Genomic DNA, 15,293 nt, shown 5'->3' on the forward strand with positions numbered 1-15,293 from the left:
GTTTATGTATACTAATTTTATGGATGTATTCATATAATTCGATTAAAGGGTGATTAATATACCAGTATTTTTTACTAATAAATTTAGTAGCTAACCATTGTCTTCTGTATTCTAGTGACATTTCACTTGTTTCTGCTAATAGTACATTGGTAGGAGTCGATTTCATACATCCAAGGACCACTCTCAACGCTTGAAATTGTATTATTTAATTGACTGATTGTTTGTTGATGTGCTTGTCCAATCAGGGCCCCCGCTACCATATGTGCAAAGTGTGCAATGCACACGGGCGCCATCCTTTAGGGGCGCCAAAACCGAGGATCAAAAATTGCAAAAATATTTACAAAAAAAATCAAAAAGAAAAAATTAATTTTAAAATAAAAGTTGAGAAATTAAATAGTTCAGTTTTACTTTGTTTGGATGACATTATTAGTCTTTCTATAGATATAAAATAAAAAATCACGCTATAAAAATAACAAACACCCATTCCGTAGACAAAAATGTAGATAAGAAATACCTAACTCCTAACTATTTTATGCCCTATTTAAGTGTAACAAGATGGTTCAGCAGAATTGATTCAATAAACCCCTTAAACTTTATTCAATTAAGATTTGCTATGGTGTTGCAATGGTGTTATTTTTTCCTATTTTGCTTTATTTGAAGCACCTACCTACCTACCTTCAAAAAAATAAATAAAAAACATTATCTTAAGCCTTAAGGGGCGCCAAAATCCTTTTTTGCACACAGGCGCCAGTAGTTCTTACGGGGGCCCTGTGTCCAATCATTGTGCTTCCAAAGTCTAAATGAGATCTACCTAAACCATAATAGGCTAGGAGAAGTATTGCTGGATCTGCTCCCCACCAAACTCTGCTGAATGACCTCATTATATTAATACCTTTCTGAGCTTTACCTGTTATGTTTTCTATATGGTTCTTCCAATTAAGCTTTTCTGTGAAGATGACACCTAGGTACTTGATCTCTTTTTTATATGGTAACCGTTGTTGGTTTATGTTTAAGGGTGGTAAATTCATGATATATTTGTTTTTTGAAAAACAAATTGTTTCACTCTTACTAACTGATATTTTGAAATTGAACAGTTTCAAATTCTTCATATTTAAAATAAAGGCCTGATAAGCTATCTAGATATATTAGAATCTATAGAAATTAATAAAATTAAAAATACAGATATATTTCTGAATGACCAACTTGAGACAAATAGCTCCCCACTCCTCAACCTATTCAGTTAGAGACTTTAAAATGCAAACACATCGTAAAATAAATCACTTGAGAAAGGCACTCTGCTGAAACAACTGTAGTTTTATAGTTTAAAAATAAATTTTGTGGAAGTAACGAAAACAAAACACCAGTAAAAACCTGTAAATAAAAATATATTGTGACCAATTTTAACAAATAATATTTAAAAAATATAATATAATTCACGTTGAAATAAAAGTGAGTGTACGCCACTGGATCTTCATGCGTCTCTCCGCGCTTCCCCACCTTTAAAGAATGATATCACTTTCCCAATATTCGTAACTAAAGCATAGTCTAGTGCTCTTCTAATATATTAACACATATTTTGATTATTAGATTACTACCTGCCGTTTACTTAAATAATTATGATGCACCTAAACGCTCTCTTACTAAAGCAGCTTTACCGAGTGCTAGAAAAATTAGTACCGCTATCATTAGCAATGAACCTAATCCACATGAGTCACTCACCATGGCATTCAATCAATTTGGACAATTTATAGAGCATGATTTGAGCAACATAGCTTTGTCTGTAATGAGTAAGTAACATACATAAACATTTATTTATTTAAGAATTCACTGTAAAACGAAATGAAGAGACGTATTATATTTCAGTTCATTAAGAGACCGCCATAAACACTAGTTTCACTCTCATTCGAGATCTTCAGAGAGTGTGAATGTTACGGTAAAAGTAGATAATTGGTAATTGTATACAATTGCCGGTAATTGAATTATCAGAGCCGACGGTAAATATAGGAAATTATTTCCAATTATCTACTTTTACCGGTAATTGTATACAATTACCAAGGACCAGTGGTAAAAGTAAGTAAAATGATGAATAAAAACAATAAATTCCAAAAGCTATTCAAGAAGTTTGATTTTTATTGAATTGAATTAAAAACAAGAGACATTTGGTTTAACCTGAGCTGAGCTATTTTGCCTGAATTAATACTACTACTTTACTTACTTACTATTTATTGTGACATAGCAAACTCTCATGGAACTTGGAATTAAGCAACTTTCCAGTTTTTCTAACATACTCGCGCAATGAAAAATGTTTAGTTTTGGAACTATGTCTAAAGAAATGAATGATTCTTTGCAGATGGTAAATTGATTTCTGCTATGCAACTGTAGCAGTCGCCCTTCTTTAGTACCCAATTCATATAATTCATTTTAAATACTCATAAAAACAGCCAAAAGTTTTTGATGCTTTAAGCATTTTCTTCTCTTGCTATTCAAGGTCTTCCTTTGCCACGTGTCCATTTGATTGCAACTGAATCTCACCTCTCTGAAATTTGATTAGAAAATAGTTCTTCTAGAATCGCATTAGATTCATTCACTGATGGTTGCTCAGGTTTTTCTAGTTCTTGTTCTATTAGAACCTCATTTGATTCATCCTCTTCTCTTTCTTCACGTTCTTCAAAATCAGGACCTGACTGGGTTTCTTCTACTTGTTCTTCTATTTCTAAATCTTTTTCAGTCGAAATATTTTCTAAAGGACCTTCTGGCAGTGAAGTTTTGAAACTAATTTTGGCAGGAACCACAAACAGCTGCATGCCGACTGCACTTGATGCCATAAGGGTAAGGTCGGTTCTTGGTGAATTGTACAGATCGAAGACCCTCTGACAACTTGTTGTTTGATTGCTTTCCAACTAGGAACTTAGTATATTTTCAGTGTATTTTTTCGCAACAGATCCTTGTGACTGGCTGTGTCTTGACTTACCGTGCACTATCTTTAAATCTTTTCACATGGAGCACAGTTCCTCTATAATTATGTTGGAGAATTCTCGTCCATTGTCGCTTTGAAGAATTCTAGGAGCTCCAGCTCCAAAGGCACAAAATATGTCAAGAAGAACTAACGCAACTTTTTACTACTACTTTACTTACTTACTATTTATTGTGACATAGCAAACTCTCATGGAACTTGGAATTAAGCAACTTTCCAGTTTTTCTAACATACTCGCGCAATGAAAAATGTTTAGTTTTGGAACTATGTCTAAAGAAATGAATGATTCTTTGCAGATGGTAAATTGATTTCTGCTATGCAACTGTAGCAGTCGCCCTTCTTTAGTACCCAATTCATATAATTCATTTTAAATACTCATAAAAACAGCCAAAAGTTTTTGATGCTTTAAGCATTTTCTTCTCTTGCTATTCAAGGTCTTCCTTTGCCACGTGTCCATTTGATTGCAACTGAATCTCACCTCTCTGAAATTTGATTAGAAAATAGTTCTTCTAGAATCGCATTAGATTCATTCACTGATGGTTGCTCAGGTTTTTCTAGTTCTTGTTCTATTAGAACCTCATTTGATTCATCCTCTTCTCTTTCTTCACGTTCTTCAAAATCAGGACCTGACTGGGTTTCTTCTACTTGTTCTTCTATTTCTAAATCTTTTTCAGTCGAAATATTTTCTAAAGGACCTTCTGGCAGTGAAGTTTTGAAACTAATTTTGGCAGGAACCACAAACAGCTGCATGCCGACTGCACTTGATGCCATAAGGGTAAGGTCGGTTCTTGGTGAATTGTACAGATCGAAGACCCTCTGACAACTTGTTGTTTGATTGCTTTCCAACTAGGAACTTAGTATATTTTCAGTGTATTTTTTCGCAACAGATCCTTGTGACTGGCTGTGTCTTGACTTACCGTGCACTATCTTTAAATCTTTTCACATGGAGCACAGTTCCTCTATAATTATGTTGGAGAATTCTCGTCCATTGTCGCTTTGAAGAATTCTAGGAGCTCCAGCTCCAAAGGCACAAAATATGTCAAGAAGAACTAACGCAACTTCTTCTGCACGTTTAGTTTTCAACGGCCATAATTGTACAAATTTTGTTAAGTGATCTTGGTAGACAAAAATGAACTTGAATGTGGTTAATTGCCAAGAATAAAGTTAATATAATACAAGATGAAACAAGGAAACATTTTATGACCAGTTTAAAAATTATTTATTATGTTAAAAATGAATAAAAATTTTCAATTTCATTGCAATACGAAATTACAGCCATATTATATTTTAAAGTTCAGTCAGAGAGTGCTGCAAGCACCCCCTACCGCTTTCGATACTTACATATTACTCTTATTAGTCTCTCGACAGGAGGTGCATATGCAGCTCTCTCTGACTGAACCAGAATATTTCCCGGCGTCCAGTCTCGGATTGCAACGAACGAAATGGCAGGGATGCCCTAGCGACATCTGCTAGAAAAAAGTCAAAGTTTTAATTTAATAGCACATAAAATTAAATTTAAAATATTATTTTACATATGTCCTATTGGGACCATTTTCTGGTTACAACTTCAAGGCTTCTAAAAATGCAAGACATAACGGATGCTGAGACTAAAGAAGATGAGTGAATTACCATTTATAATTCACGTCCCTTCTGCTTAGCGTCGTAAAGTTTCAACGGAAATGGATCCTCCCGTACTCCGCTTGGAGTAAAAACGCAAATTAAAAGTGAATAAACTTTTTAAATCTCGTTGCAATACCAAAGCACAGCCGTATTATATTTTAGTTCTGAGACTGGACGCCGGGGATTATTCTGGTTCAGTCAGAGAGAGCTGGATATACACCTCCTGACGAGAGACTAATAAGTCTCGAAACCGGTAGGGGTGCTTGCAGCACTCTCTGATCGAACTAAAATATAATACGGCTGTGGTTTCGTATTGCAACGAAATTGAAAATGTTTATTCATTTTTAATTTGCATTTTTACTCCAATCGAAGTACGGGGGATCCATTTTCGTTGGAACTTTACCGCGTTGAGCACATGGGACGTGAATTATAAATTGTAAAATTCCCTCAACTTCTTTAGTCTCAGCATCTGTTATGGCTTGCATTTTTTGACGCCTCGGAGGTGTAACTAGAAAATGGTCCCAATAGTTTTAATCTGGTGGTATGTAAAATAATATTTTAAATTTTATTTTATGTATAACTATTAGATTAAAACTTAGACTTTTTTTATTTATTATGTGTCTGCACATCTTCTAATAAAAAAACTTACAATATTTACATTTCAGTTCATCGTAATGATTCCTTTACGTGCTGTGGTACAGATGGATATGAGATAGCTCCAAGATACAAGCATCCTTTGTGTATGCCAGTTAAAATTTCCTCAGATGATAAGTATTATTCTAAAAAATATGTGCAATGTATGAATTATGTTCGATCTCTGCCTGCTATGAGACCAGATTGTTCGATTGGATATTTAGAACAGGTAGGTACCTACTTACTTATAAGTGTAGTTTATAAATTCTTATTAACACATTGCTTGCCGCGTCTCTCATATATGAGATACACAGGTATTTTGCCAGGGGCCACGTTAGAGCCGGATTTAAAGCGGTGGAGGCCCCTGTTCAGAATTGTTGTGGGGGCCCTACGTCCTACCATTAAAAAAATGTTGATATATTTTTATAAATATCTATATTTTTAAATTCAGTAAAATTTAAAATTAAAATTTGTTACAGTAAAATATTAAAAATAAACATAGTAGGATGTAGGGTTGTTTTCGAGATTTTTTACTTGAACATTTCTTGACTATGTGAGACATGTCTTATTGCTTTAAGACATCGTGTTCAATGCTCATTATAGAGAGATGATTCAAACGCTCTTGGCCCATCATAGACCGAAGTCAATTTTTACTTACTTAACTTAAGTTTTGAGAATTACCTCTCCCCACTACAGTTAGTTGGTATCAGAAATATAAACGAAGTATTTGGAAACACATCATTCACATTCTTTTCTTCTAGCAAATTCTACAAATTGTATTAGTTCGACACCTAGGATTTCATCTAAATCATTGCTATAGATGTCAGTACCTAAGCTTTGATAGCTCTGAAGCTAAATGATGTCTTCTTCTTCATGTACCGTGCTTGATTATCGAGATTATCGAGCTATCAAATTGGCTATAGTAATTTTGTTCACGGCAGCTCGGAAAAGGGATGTAGAGGATCTGTTAAACCATTCTCTCAGGTTTTTAAGCCATGACGTTCTTCTTCAACCTGCCTCTCTTCTTCCGCACCTTGCCTTGCATTATTAAATGAAGTATATTATATCTCTCTGGGTGTCGCATAACATGGCCAAAATATTGTACATATATACATGACCAAAATATATCTAAATGAAATAAAAAATCCAAAATTGGAATTAATGCATTTATATGCAGAAAGCCTCTGACTTAAAGAGGTAATGAGGTGATCTATAATAGCGATAAAATTTTGAGTCCTAAATTTCTCTGATGTTGTCATTTCAGTCTCTTGAGATGTTCCATAATCCAGTGGAGTCAGTCGAATATTCCGTAGTAATTTTCTATTTGTCGAATAGTCTTGACTTCCGCTTACCATCGTGCCTCGCGTCTTATATGTTTTGAAATTGTCACGTCTTGACTGTACAAATTCTTTAAGTGATCTAAGTGCTACCACTCCTGAATTAAGGCCAATATTTCAATCTGGGAGAATACGACTTGGACTGTTTGTTTTCTCTAAGATTTCATTCCAAAATATTGCAAATATTCCTGTTTACAGTAAGCACATTCGATTATACAAACAGTTTGTATCCCTACGAGTTTTAAATTGTTGCTTCTGAAAATTTGGATAAGTCTACTTTAGTCTGTTTATAATCTTTAACTGGTGCTTTTGCGGTATCACTTCTGGATGACCATCTATTAGTAGTATTTACTCTTTTAGGAACAATAATATTTCTGCCACGGTCTGCGTTGCTGTCGCTTAAATATGCAGCTTTTAAACATTTGATTAACAAGTTGTATTTGTAGAGGAAGTGAAAATACATATAGTTCTTCCAAGAAATCAGATAATGCTGTAGTAGCAGAACAACACTCAGCTGCAGCTTTTGCAATTAAATTTAGAGATAGAGCTTTTGCACAAGTGTTTGTATAAAACAAAAATAATTCTATGTGAATAATTTGCTGATATTTTTTGCGTTTGAGGCTTTGTGGGGGCCCCGGGCAGCTGCCCAGCCTGCCACCCCTTAAATCCGGCCCTGGGCCACGTCGCTCATTTTTGATATACACGTATGACTAAATAGTGTTGCCGTGGATATCAATGGCCCCTGAGACTATTATGCCGATTAAAGTGTGGCACGCAATGTGTTATGTATTTCAGTGATTATTACAGAAATAAATATGTAAACGGAAAGAAAATACAAGTTGACTACAACAAATACTTGAGAGAAATAGCGAAAGTGCTCAGATACGTAGCTGCACGCTTCTTGTTCAGAGACAGAACTTGTAGCACCATTAACACGTTAAATGTCAAAGCCTTGACGGTGGGTGACATTTGTGTAACACCAGCGTTCCGAGCGCTATTTCATGTAGCACGATAAATTAAATAAACAAAAAATATATATTCAAACAGTGTAGTTATGTAGCAATCCTAAACAGGTGCAAAATTTATGTAGGTCATAGGCATGATGTTCTTGTTGCTACTTTTCGGGACGCCCCGGTAAGCTACGGTCTTCAGAGATTGAAAGGGGTGGATTATCAAAATAACATTTACTATTAAAAGATATTAATCATTGGGCGCCATTATTAAATCAAAATAAAAATACTGCCATATGTCTATCCAAAAATAAAGATAGTTACTTGCAATGCCGTTCCATCAGCTATAGGTTGGTACTTACCATTGCGGTCGTAAATTGTTTGTACGCCTTTCTAACAATAAGGATAAGAGATGTAGTGTGCAAAAGAAAAATACTGATATAAGTTAAACATAATAGTCGTTTATTTATAAAAAAATTAAGAAACCAAAAATGAATTGAAGTGAATGAGTAAAAAAATTAAGTCCTTCACGAGTATGATTGTTCAAAAGAAAAATAAACAGTTTATTACGAGTACCTGGTGACCTGGGACTGCATTGCTGACCAGAGCTAACGTAGATCTGGTATCCCTCAGCTGGAACTCTTGTTATCCAATACTTTTCACTAACCCGTTGCATCTGTTTGATCTAAAGTACTATTTCACAAGGTTTTATGATACGAAGATAAAATTCCAAAGTTTTTGTTTTATTTTTACAAAAGGTAACTGCTTGATTGATTGTTAATGAAACATTCCAACATTGGAATGATGTAAACACTGTTCGCTTGAACATAGAAAAATTTTGTTTAAACAATTGAGTTTTTTATTTTATTAAAAACTTAGAAAACTCGTTCCGCGAACTTGCATTAATTTCTTCTTAAAAACAAACATAACAGAACTGTTCCTTCTAATACACGGGAACTAAACACCAAAACATACTATCATGGTATTCTGGTTCTAGTGGTTCTCACTAAGAAAACAGACTAAAAAGATTGGAGTTCACTCCATCTGATAACTCAACTTGTCTCACAGACAAAACTAAAAACTGTCTCGTGGACCAAACCACACGGTCCGCGCCTCAACTTAACTCTGTCGTAGATAGATCTTGACTGCTTTCCTTGTCCTAATTCAAGACAAGATTCTCCTCTCAAACACAGAAATTACACTCCCATTATGACAATCACCAAATGGTTATCCAATTAAAAGAACCAAATATTTCTTCTACCAACAAAATAACCAGGGTGTGTTACTAAGTCACATCCCACTAAAATCGTAAATCTTCTTCTGACGAATCAAAATCATATCTAGAGCACCAGGTGCTCCGGTGCACTAAATCCAACTAAAAAAATCTGGCTCTTAATATACTTATTTTGACAGGTTTGATGCATTGTATACACTTTAAAATGCAACTATGCATTTCCACCCATTTTTCTCTAGCAGACTTTTTTCGTGACATCATTCTGAACATAATGCAAAAAGTTGCAAGTCACTGGGTACTATATTTAAAAATAGATTTATTTAGTGCTAAATGCCCTGGTCTATATAGCGACCAGCTACTACTATTAGCATGTGAAATATTCTCCGAAATATGTGTAAAAATAGTACATACGTACATAGTTGTTGTTTCATTGTGTATGATTGTCCATCAAGCGCTAAGTGCACTATTTAACTAGACATGTAAATATTTCTGATAATAACGATTGATGATGCACTTGTATCTGTGATCTTCCAAACAAAGCTGCTATTATTATGACTGACAGGTGGACACATTCTTGTTGATATGGTAAGTTTATTGTCCCTAAAAGTATTTTAAAAATAAAATAGTTTATTCAAAAAATGGTTTCAGTTAGTGAATGGTAGCAAACTTCTCCACAGAAAATAAAGGAAATGACTGGAAATAGAAATAATAGACAGTGTCGTACACTAACAAGCATGGATGACGGGGTCCTGACTACAACAAGAAATAAACGACGACGAATGGAAAACAAGGCATACAAAATCTATTCTCATACCAGAGTACAATCTATCAACAGACTTATTAGCATTGAAAATAATTTACCCATTCTAAGACCGGAAATAAAATACGCATTAAAAGAAGGAAAACTTGTAAAATTCTACAAGATTGACTAACATCTACGTTTGTACCCCTCCCTAAATCCAAAAAAACGCCAAAAAATGTAACGATTTTCGACTGATAAGACCCATTCTCCCATTATAGTATGGTACAACTAGACCTAAACCCAGACATCCAAAGTGAAAGTTATCCTCCAACACCAAATTGTTCTATATGGTCCACATAATGTTCAAAAAAAGTCACACCATTTTGAGCGTCGGGTTTGGGGGGGGGGGGGATAAATTCGTAGTTTTTTACATGTTTCGTCAATAGTTCTAAAACTATGCGGTTTAGCATGAATAACCTTCTATATAAAAATGTTCTGCATTAAATTTGAAATAAAAAAAGGTCCTATACGTAATCTTTCTAAAATGAACGGTTCCAAAGTTACCGAGGTCGTATAGTATAATTGGTCCAAAAAAGGCCTAACCCAGACATCCAAAGTAAAAGTTTTCCTCCAACACCAAATTGTTCTATGTGGTCCATATATTGTTCAGTAAAAAGTTACACCATTTTGACCGTCCGGTTTGGGGGGAAGATGGGGGAGAAGTCGGCAAATTAATAGTTTTTTTACGTTCTTCGTAAATATTTCTAAAAATATGCTTTAGCGTAAACAATGTTCTATATAAAAATGTTCTACATAAAATTTAAAACAAAAAAGTTTCGATACGTAATTGTTATAAAATCAACGGTTCCAGAGTTACGGAGGGTGAAAAGTGGAGGTTTTCGATACTTGTTATATTTTTTGGGCAATTTATAATATTATTACTGATGCAAGAAATTTTCTTTGACAGGATTGTGTTTTGTAAATCAAATTTGCTATTTCCTAAATTTGCTATTTGATCCTATTTGCTAAAAGCCCTTGAAGAAGCGACAACCCAACCACCCAAAATCATCATCAATTGCCTAAAAAATATAAACCTCCCCTCCGTAACTCTGGAACCGTTGATTTTATAACAATTATGTATAGGACTTTTTTTGTTTTAAATTTTATGTAGAACATTGTTTACGGTAAAGCATAGTTTTAGAAACATTGACAAAATACGTAAAAAAACTATTAATTTACCGACTTCTCCCCCATCTCCTCCCCCCAAACCGGACGCTCAAAATTTTGTAACTTTTTACTGAACAATATGTGGACCATATAGTATAATTTTGGGTTGGAGGAAAACTACCTCCGTAACTTTGGAACCGTTCATTTTAGAAGGATTATGCATAGGGCCTTTTTTATTTCAATTTAATGTAGAACATCTTTGTATAGAAGATTATTCATTCTAAACCGCATAGTTTTAGAAATCTTGGCGAAAAACGTAACAGACTACGAATTTACCGATTTCTCCCCCTCTCCCCCCTCCCAAACCCGACGCTCAAAATGGTGTGACTTTTTTCTGAACATTATGTGGACCATATAGAACAATTTGGTGTTGGAGGATCACTTTCACTTTGGATGTCTGGGTTGTGCCATTTTTCGAATCAATTGTATCAGACTATTATGTTAAAGTTATTTCTAAAGATAATTTACGACAGAATTTACAAAAAGTGAGAAGAGGATATGGGCCCACAACAATTAGATTTCAGGAACGGTATGTATGGGAATTCCCCGAGAGGCCCAGTGTAGTTTCATTGTTCTCAAGCAAAAATATCGCGATCAACAAAAATGCATCTATGTGTTCGTGTAAAGGTACGTATCCATACAAGGGTGATCCGCGCTTGGTGTAGCAGCTCCACGTAGTGGATAAGTTGGTGATCGCCGCTCGGCGCTCACCCTCTTCGATTCAACCGGTTTGGGGTTTATATGTAGGGGAGCGCATGCCCTATCCATTTGAGCAGCTGCACCGAGCGCGGATCACCCTTGTATGGATACGGACCTTGAGATTATGAAAAGGTCTACGACAAAGTCAAGCACGAAAAACTAATAGATTAGGTCTGGATCCCGCGTATGAAAAAAAAGTTGATTAATAGCAAGCTGAAAATTTGTTAATAGCTTAAGGGTGTCTAATCGGACAAACTTTGATATATGGGAATACTGAAACAGGGGAAGTTTTAATTGTGGAACAGGTTAAAAATTTGGAACGGTCATACCACAAAAACGGCACATGTATTTTGTCCGACAGAACAGACTTAAACTCTCCGAACAGAGATTAAACTCTCATGCAAAAATCAGACTGCTATTTATCACCAAATGGGCGTTTTAATGAGTGGAACGTGTAGAATATATCAAATGACAGGAATTATGACAGGTGATAAATAGCAGTCTGATTTTTGCATGAGAGTTTAATCTCTGTTCGGAGAGTTTAAGTCTATTCTGTCGGACAAAATAAATGTGCCGTTTTCGTGGTCTGACCGTTCCAAATTTTTAACCTGTTCCACAATTAAAACTGCCCCTGTTCCAGTGTTCCCATATATCAAAGTTTATCCGACTTGACACCTTTAAGCTATTAACAAATTTTCAGCTTGCTATTAATCAACTTTTTTTTTCATACGCGGGATCCAGACCTAGATGTTTACAAAAAATAACGTCGTTTCCAATGATATAAACATAACACGTGAACTCTATTTACACCCAAATACATGTGTTTTAAGGGATATGGGATACACTGAGACGTCTGAGACCATAAAAATCCAAGAAGAGTTAGAGAAGGTTGTATACTTGCGCCATTACCTGTATTCTGTAAGGATATCTTTGTCCGAGATCGGGATGAGGCACAAGAAGGTAATAAAGTCAACGAAAGAATTGTTAATAACATCCGATATGCCCACGATATGGTACTAATTGCCAGAAGCAAACAAGAACTATAAAATCTGTGGAACAAGGTAGTGAGAGAGGGTGAAAAATATGAACTTAAAATTAATGCAAAGAAAACAAAATCAATGGTGATCACGGAAAAGAATACTCCAAACATAAACATATTAATAAATGACAAACTAATTGACCTAATTGAATTGTTTAAATATTTAGGATGCTGAATACAAGAGATCTTAAGCTCAGAACAAAAAGTCAAATGTAGAATAGAACAAGCCAGAAATGCGTATTATTCGACTGAATATTTTTTCCATCATTGATCAATTTGATGGACAAACAGCACTGAATTTATATACAATCTCAGTTCTTCTTCTATAGAGGCTTCTTTGATTCCTCCTAGAATACATCTTATAATTTTTTTATTTCCCATATATTAATTTTTTCCTCTTCTGCTTTGGTCAAAGTCCAAGTCTCACTTGCTATTAGTGCCAATACTTCTTAGAGATATTCTTTGATGTACATAAGTATCTTTTGTAATGTTCTTGGTTTTTATTTCCTATCCTACATTTTCGTTTACACATATTCCGAGGTAAATATATTCTGTAGCTCGTTCCAATTTTATTTCATTTCCAGCTCTTCTTATCACCAAAGCATCTGCTCCATTAACTCTGTATTGTGTTGTATTTATGTATTTCGACTTCGGTTTTTCTTTGATTTTCAGGTTAACTTTTTCTGCAGTAAATTTTAAATTAGTACCTACAGGCTGTCTGCGTAACTTGGAACCATATGGGAAACTTTTTTAATATCAATTTTACGAAAAAAAGTCATTCTTTATAAAGTGCTCTGCATAGTCTAAAACCTAAAATGCAATCATCAGATATCAAATTTTGTCAACAGTATACGAGGTATGTAAAAAAATATGAATTTCGCCCAAGAGCAAACTACCTTTATATTTCAAAATATCAAAAAATTTTATTATGAAAAGTTATTATTTGTAATTAAAAACCATATTCAAATATGCAATAACAGCCTTCTATTTGAAAAAAAAAAATTCTGAAATTTTCCTAAATCACCGATTCCGAACATCATTTTTATTTATTAGACATGTAATAACTTTTTTATTAATAATTTTAGGAAAAAAGTTATTCTTCATAAAAATCTGTACATGGTCTAAACCTCAAGATGCAACCATCAGTTCTCCAAGTTTGTTAATTTTATACGAGGTGTGTCAAATAATATGAATTTAGAAAGAATTTATAAAAAATTTTCGTATAAAATTAACAAACTTGGATAACTGATGGTTGCATCTTGAGGTTTAGACCATGCACAGATTTTTATGAAGAATAACTTTTTTTCCTAAAATTATTAATAAAAGAGTTATTGCATGTCTAATAAATAAAAATGATGTTCGGAATCGGTGATTTAGGAAAATTTCAGAAATTTTTTTTTTCAAGTAGAAGGCTGTTATTGCATATTTGAATATGGTTTTTAATTACAAATATCTTTTCATAATAAAAATTTTTGATATTTTGAAATATAAAGGTAGTTTGCTCTTGAGCGAAATTGATATTTTTTTACATACCTCGTATACTGTTGACAAAATTTGATATCTGATGGTTTGATATCATTTTAGGTTTTAGACTATGCAGAGCACTTTATAAAGAATGACTTTTTTTAGTAAAATTGATATTAAAAAAGTTTCCCATATGGTTCCAAGTTACGCAGACACCCTGTATATAAGTACCTCTTTAAATATGTGCCTGATTTCGATAGGATTACGCCATCCTCCACGTAGGCTAAAAAATATGGCAACTAAATATTTGTTTTTAGACGCTTTTCTGATTAGTCTTTTAAACTAAGCAATTATAAATAAGGGCGTTTTGGACATACTAGCATAAAAAACTGTTGACGTCTGTAGGTATGATCTAATTACTGACTGATCTAATTACTGAGAAACCATCAGAGAAATCAACAAATTGGGAAAATAAAACCGTAGGTTGCAATATGAGTTCTTCTCTAATAGTATTAGGTATTACAGGTATTATATTACAGATTCTATAATTTTATAGCAAAACCAAGCTACACATTACCTAGACGGCTCCCAGATCTACGGTACCTCCGATGAAGCTTCTTGGGAGCTGCGCACCAAAGAAGGAGGCAAGTTGAAAACAAGCAAAAATAATTTTCCATCTTTATCCAATAAACCCCAACAACATTGTGGAGCAAAATCAGAGAAGGATGTATGTTTTATTTCTGGTGACCAACGTGTTAATCTGCACCCGCAAATTACAGTAATCTACACGTTATGGATTCGAGAACACAATAGGATAGCAGAAGAATTATCTAGAGTTAATCAACATTGGGATGACGAAAGAGTCTTTCATGAAGCTAGAAAAATAGTTATAGCAGAAATGCAGCATATAACTTATTATGAATGGCTGAAAAATTTATTAGGTAAGACAATTATTGTTTTGATCTCTATTTATAAAACATTATTAGTGGTATGTACCTACCACCTAAAGACAAAAACAGTTTAGTACACAATAATTTTTTATTTACTTATTTTTTATCCTTGATTATTGGTTAATTAATAGATATTGAAGAAACAAAAAGGATTTCAAAGCAGAGAACATCAATATCACTATTAAAATAAGGAATATTATAGGTATAACTAGTTATTATATCTTACAAAATTAATTTTAATCTTAAACTCGTAATATGATTTAAAAGGACTACATAAATTATTTTACTTGAGACAGTTCACATGAAAATGCGCGTTTTAAGTGATTAAAACGCTCGTTGGCTTGTGAACGGTCTCAAATAAAATGTATATACTAGTTGTAATCGCGCGTTATCAAAACGGGCGTTAGGCCCAGCGCAAATTGAA

General features: G+C 34.0%; 1 protein-coding gene across 7 annotated transcripts in view; it reads left to right on the forward strand.

The window, feature by feature from the left end:
* The window catches only part of LOC114325165 (peroxidase), a 221,520-nt gene that overhangs the window by 163,506 nt on the left and 42,721 nt on the right, over window positions 1–15,293 (forward strand). For all 7 annotated transcript variants that reach the window (XM_050650086.1, XM_050650088.1, XM_028273140.2 and 4 more), the window contains exons 5-7: window positions 1,588–1,787; window positions 5,260–5,456; window positions 14,476–14,860. In XM_050650086.1, coding sequence (XP_050506043.1) covers window positions 1,588–1,787; window positions 5,260–5,456; window positions 14,476–14,860 — 782 coding nt within the window. The remainder of the gene's footprint in view (window positions 1–1,587; window positions 1,788–5,259; window positions 5,457–14,475; window positions 14,861–15,293) is intronic.

The sequence above is a fragment of the Diabrotica virgifera genome, chromosome 5, assembly GCF_917563875.1.
Source record: "Diabrotica virgifera virgifera chromosome 5, PGI_DIABVI_V3a".
NCBI lineage: Eukaryota > Metazoa > Arthropoda > Insecta > Coleoptera > Chrysomelidae > Diabrotica > Diabrotica virgifera.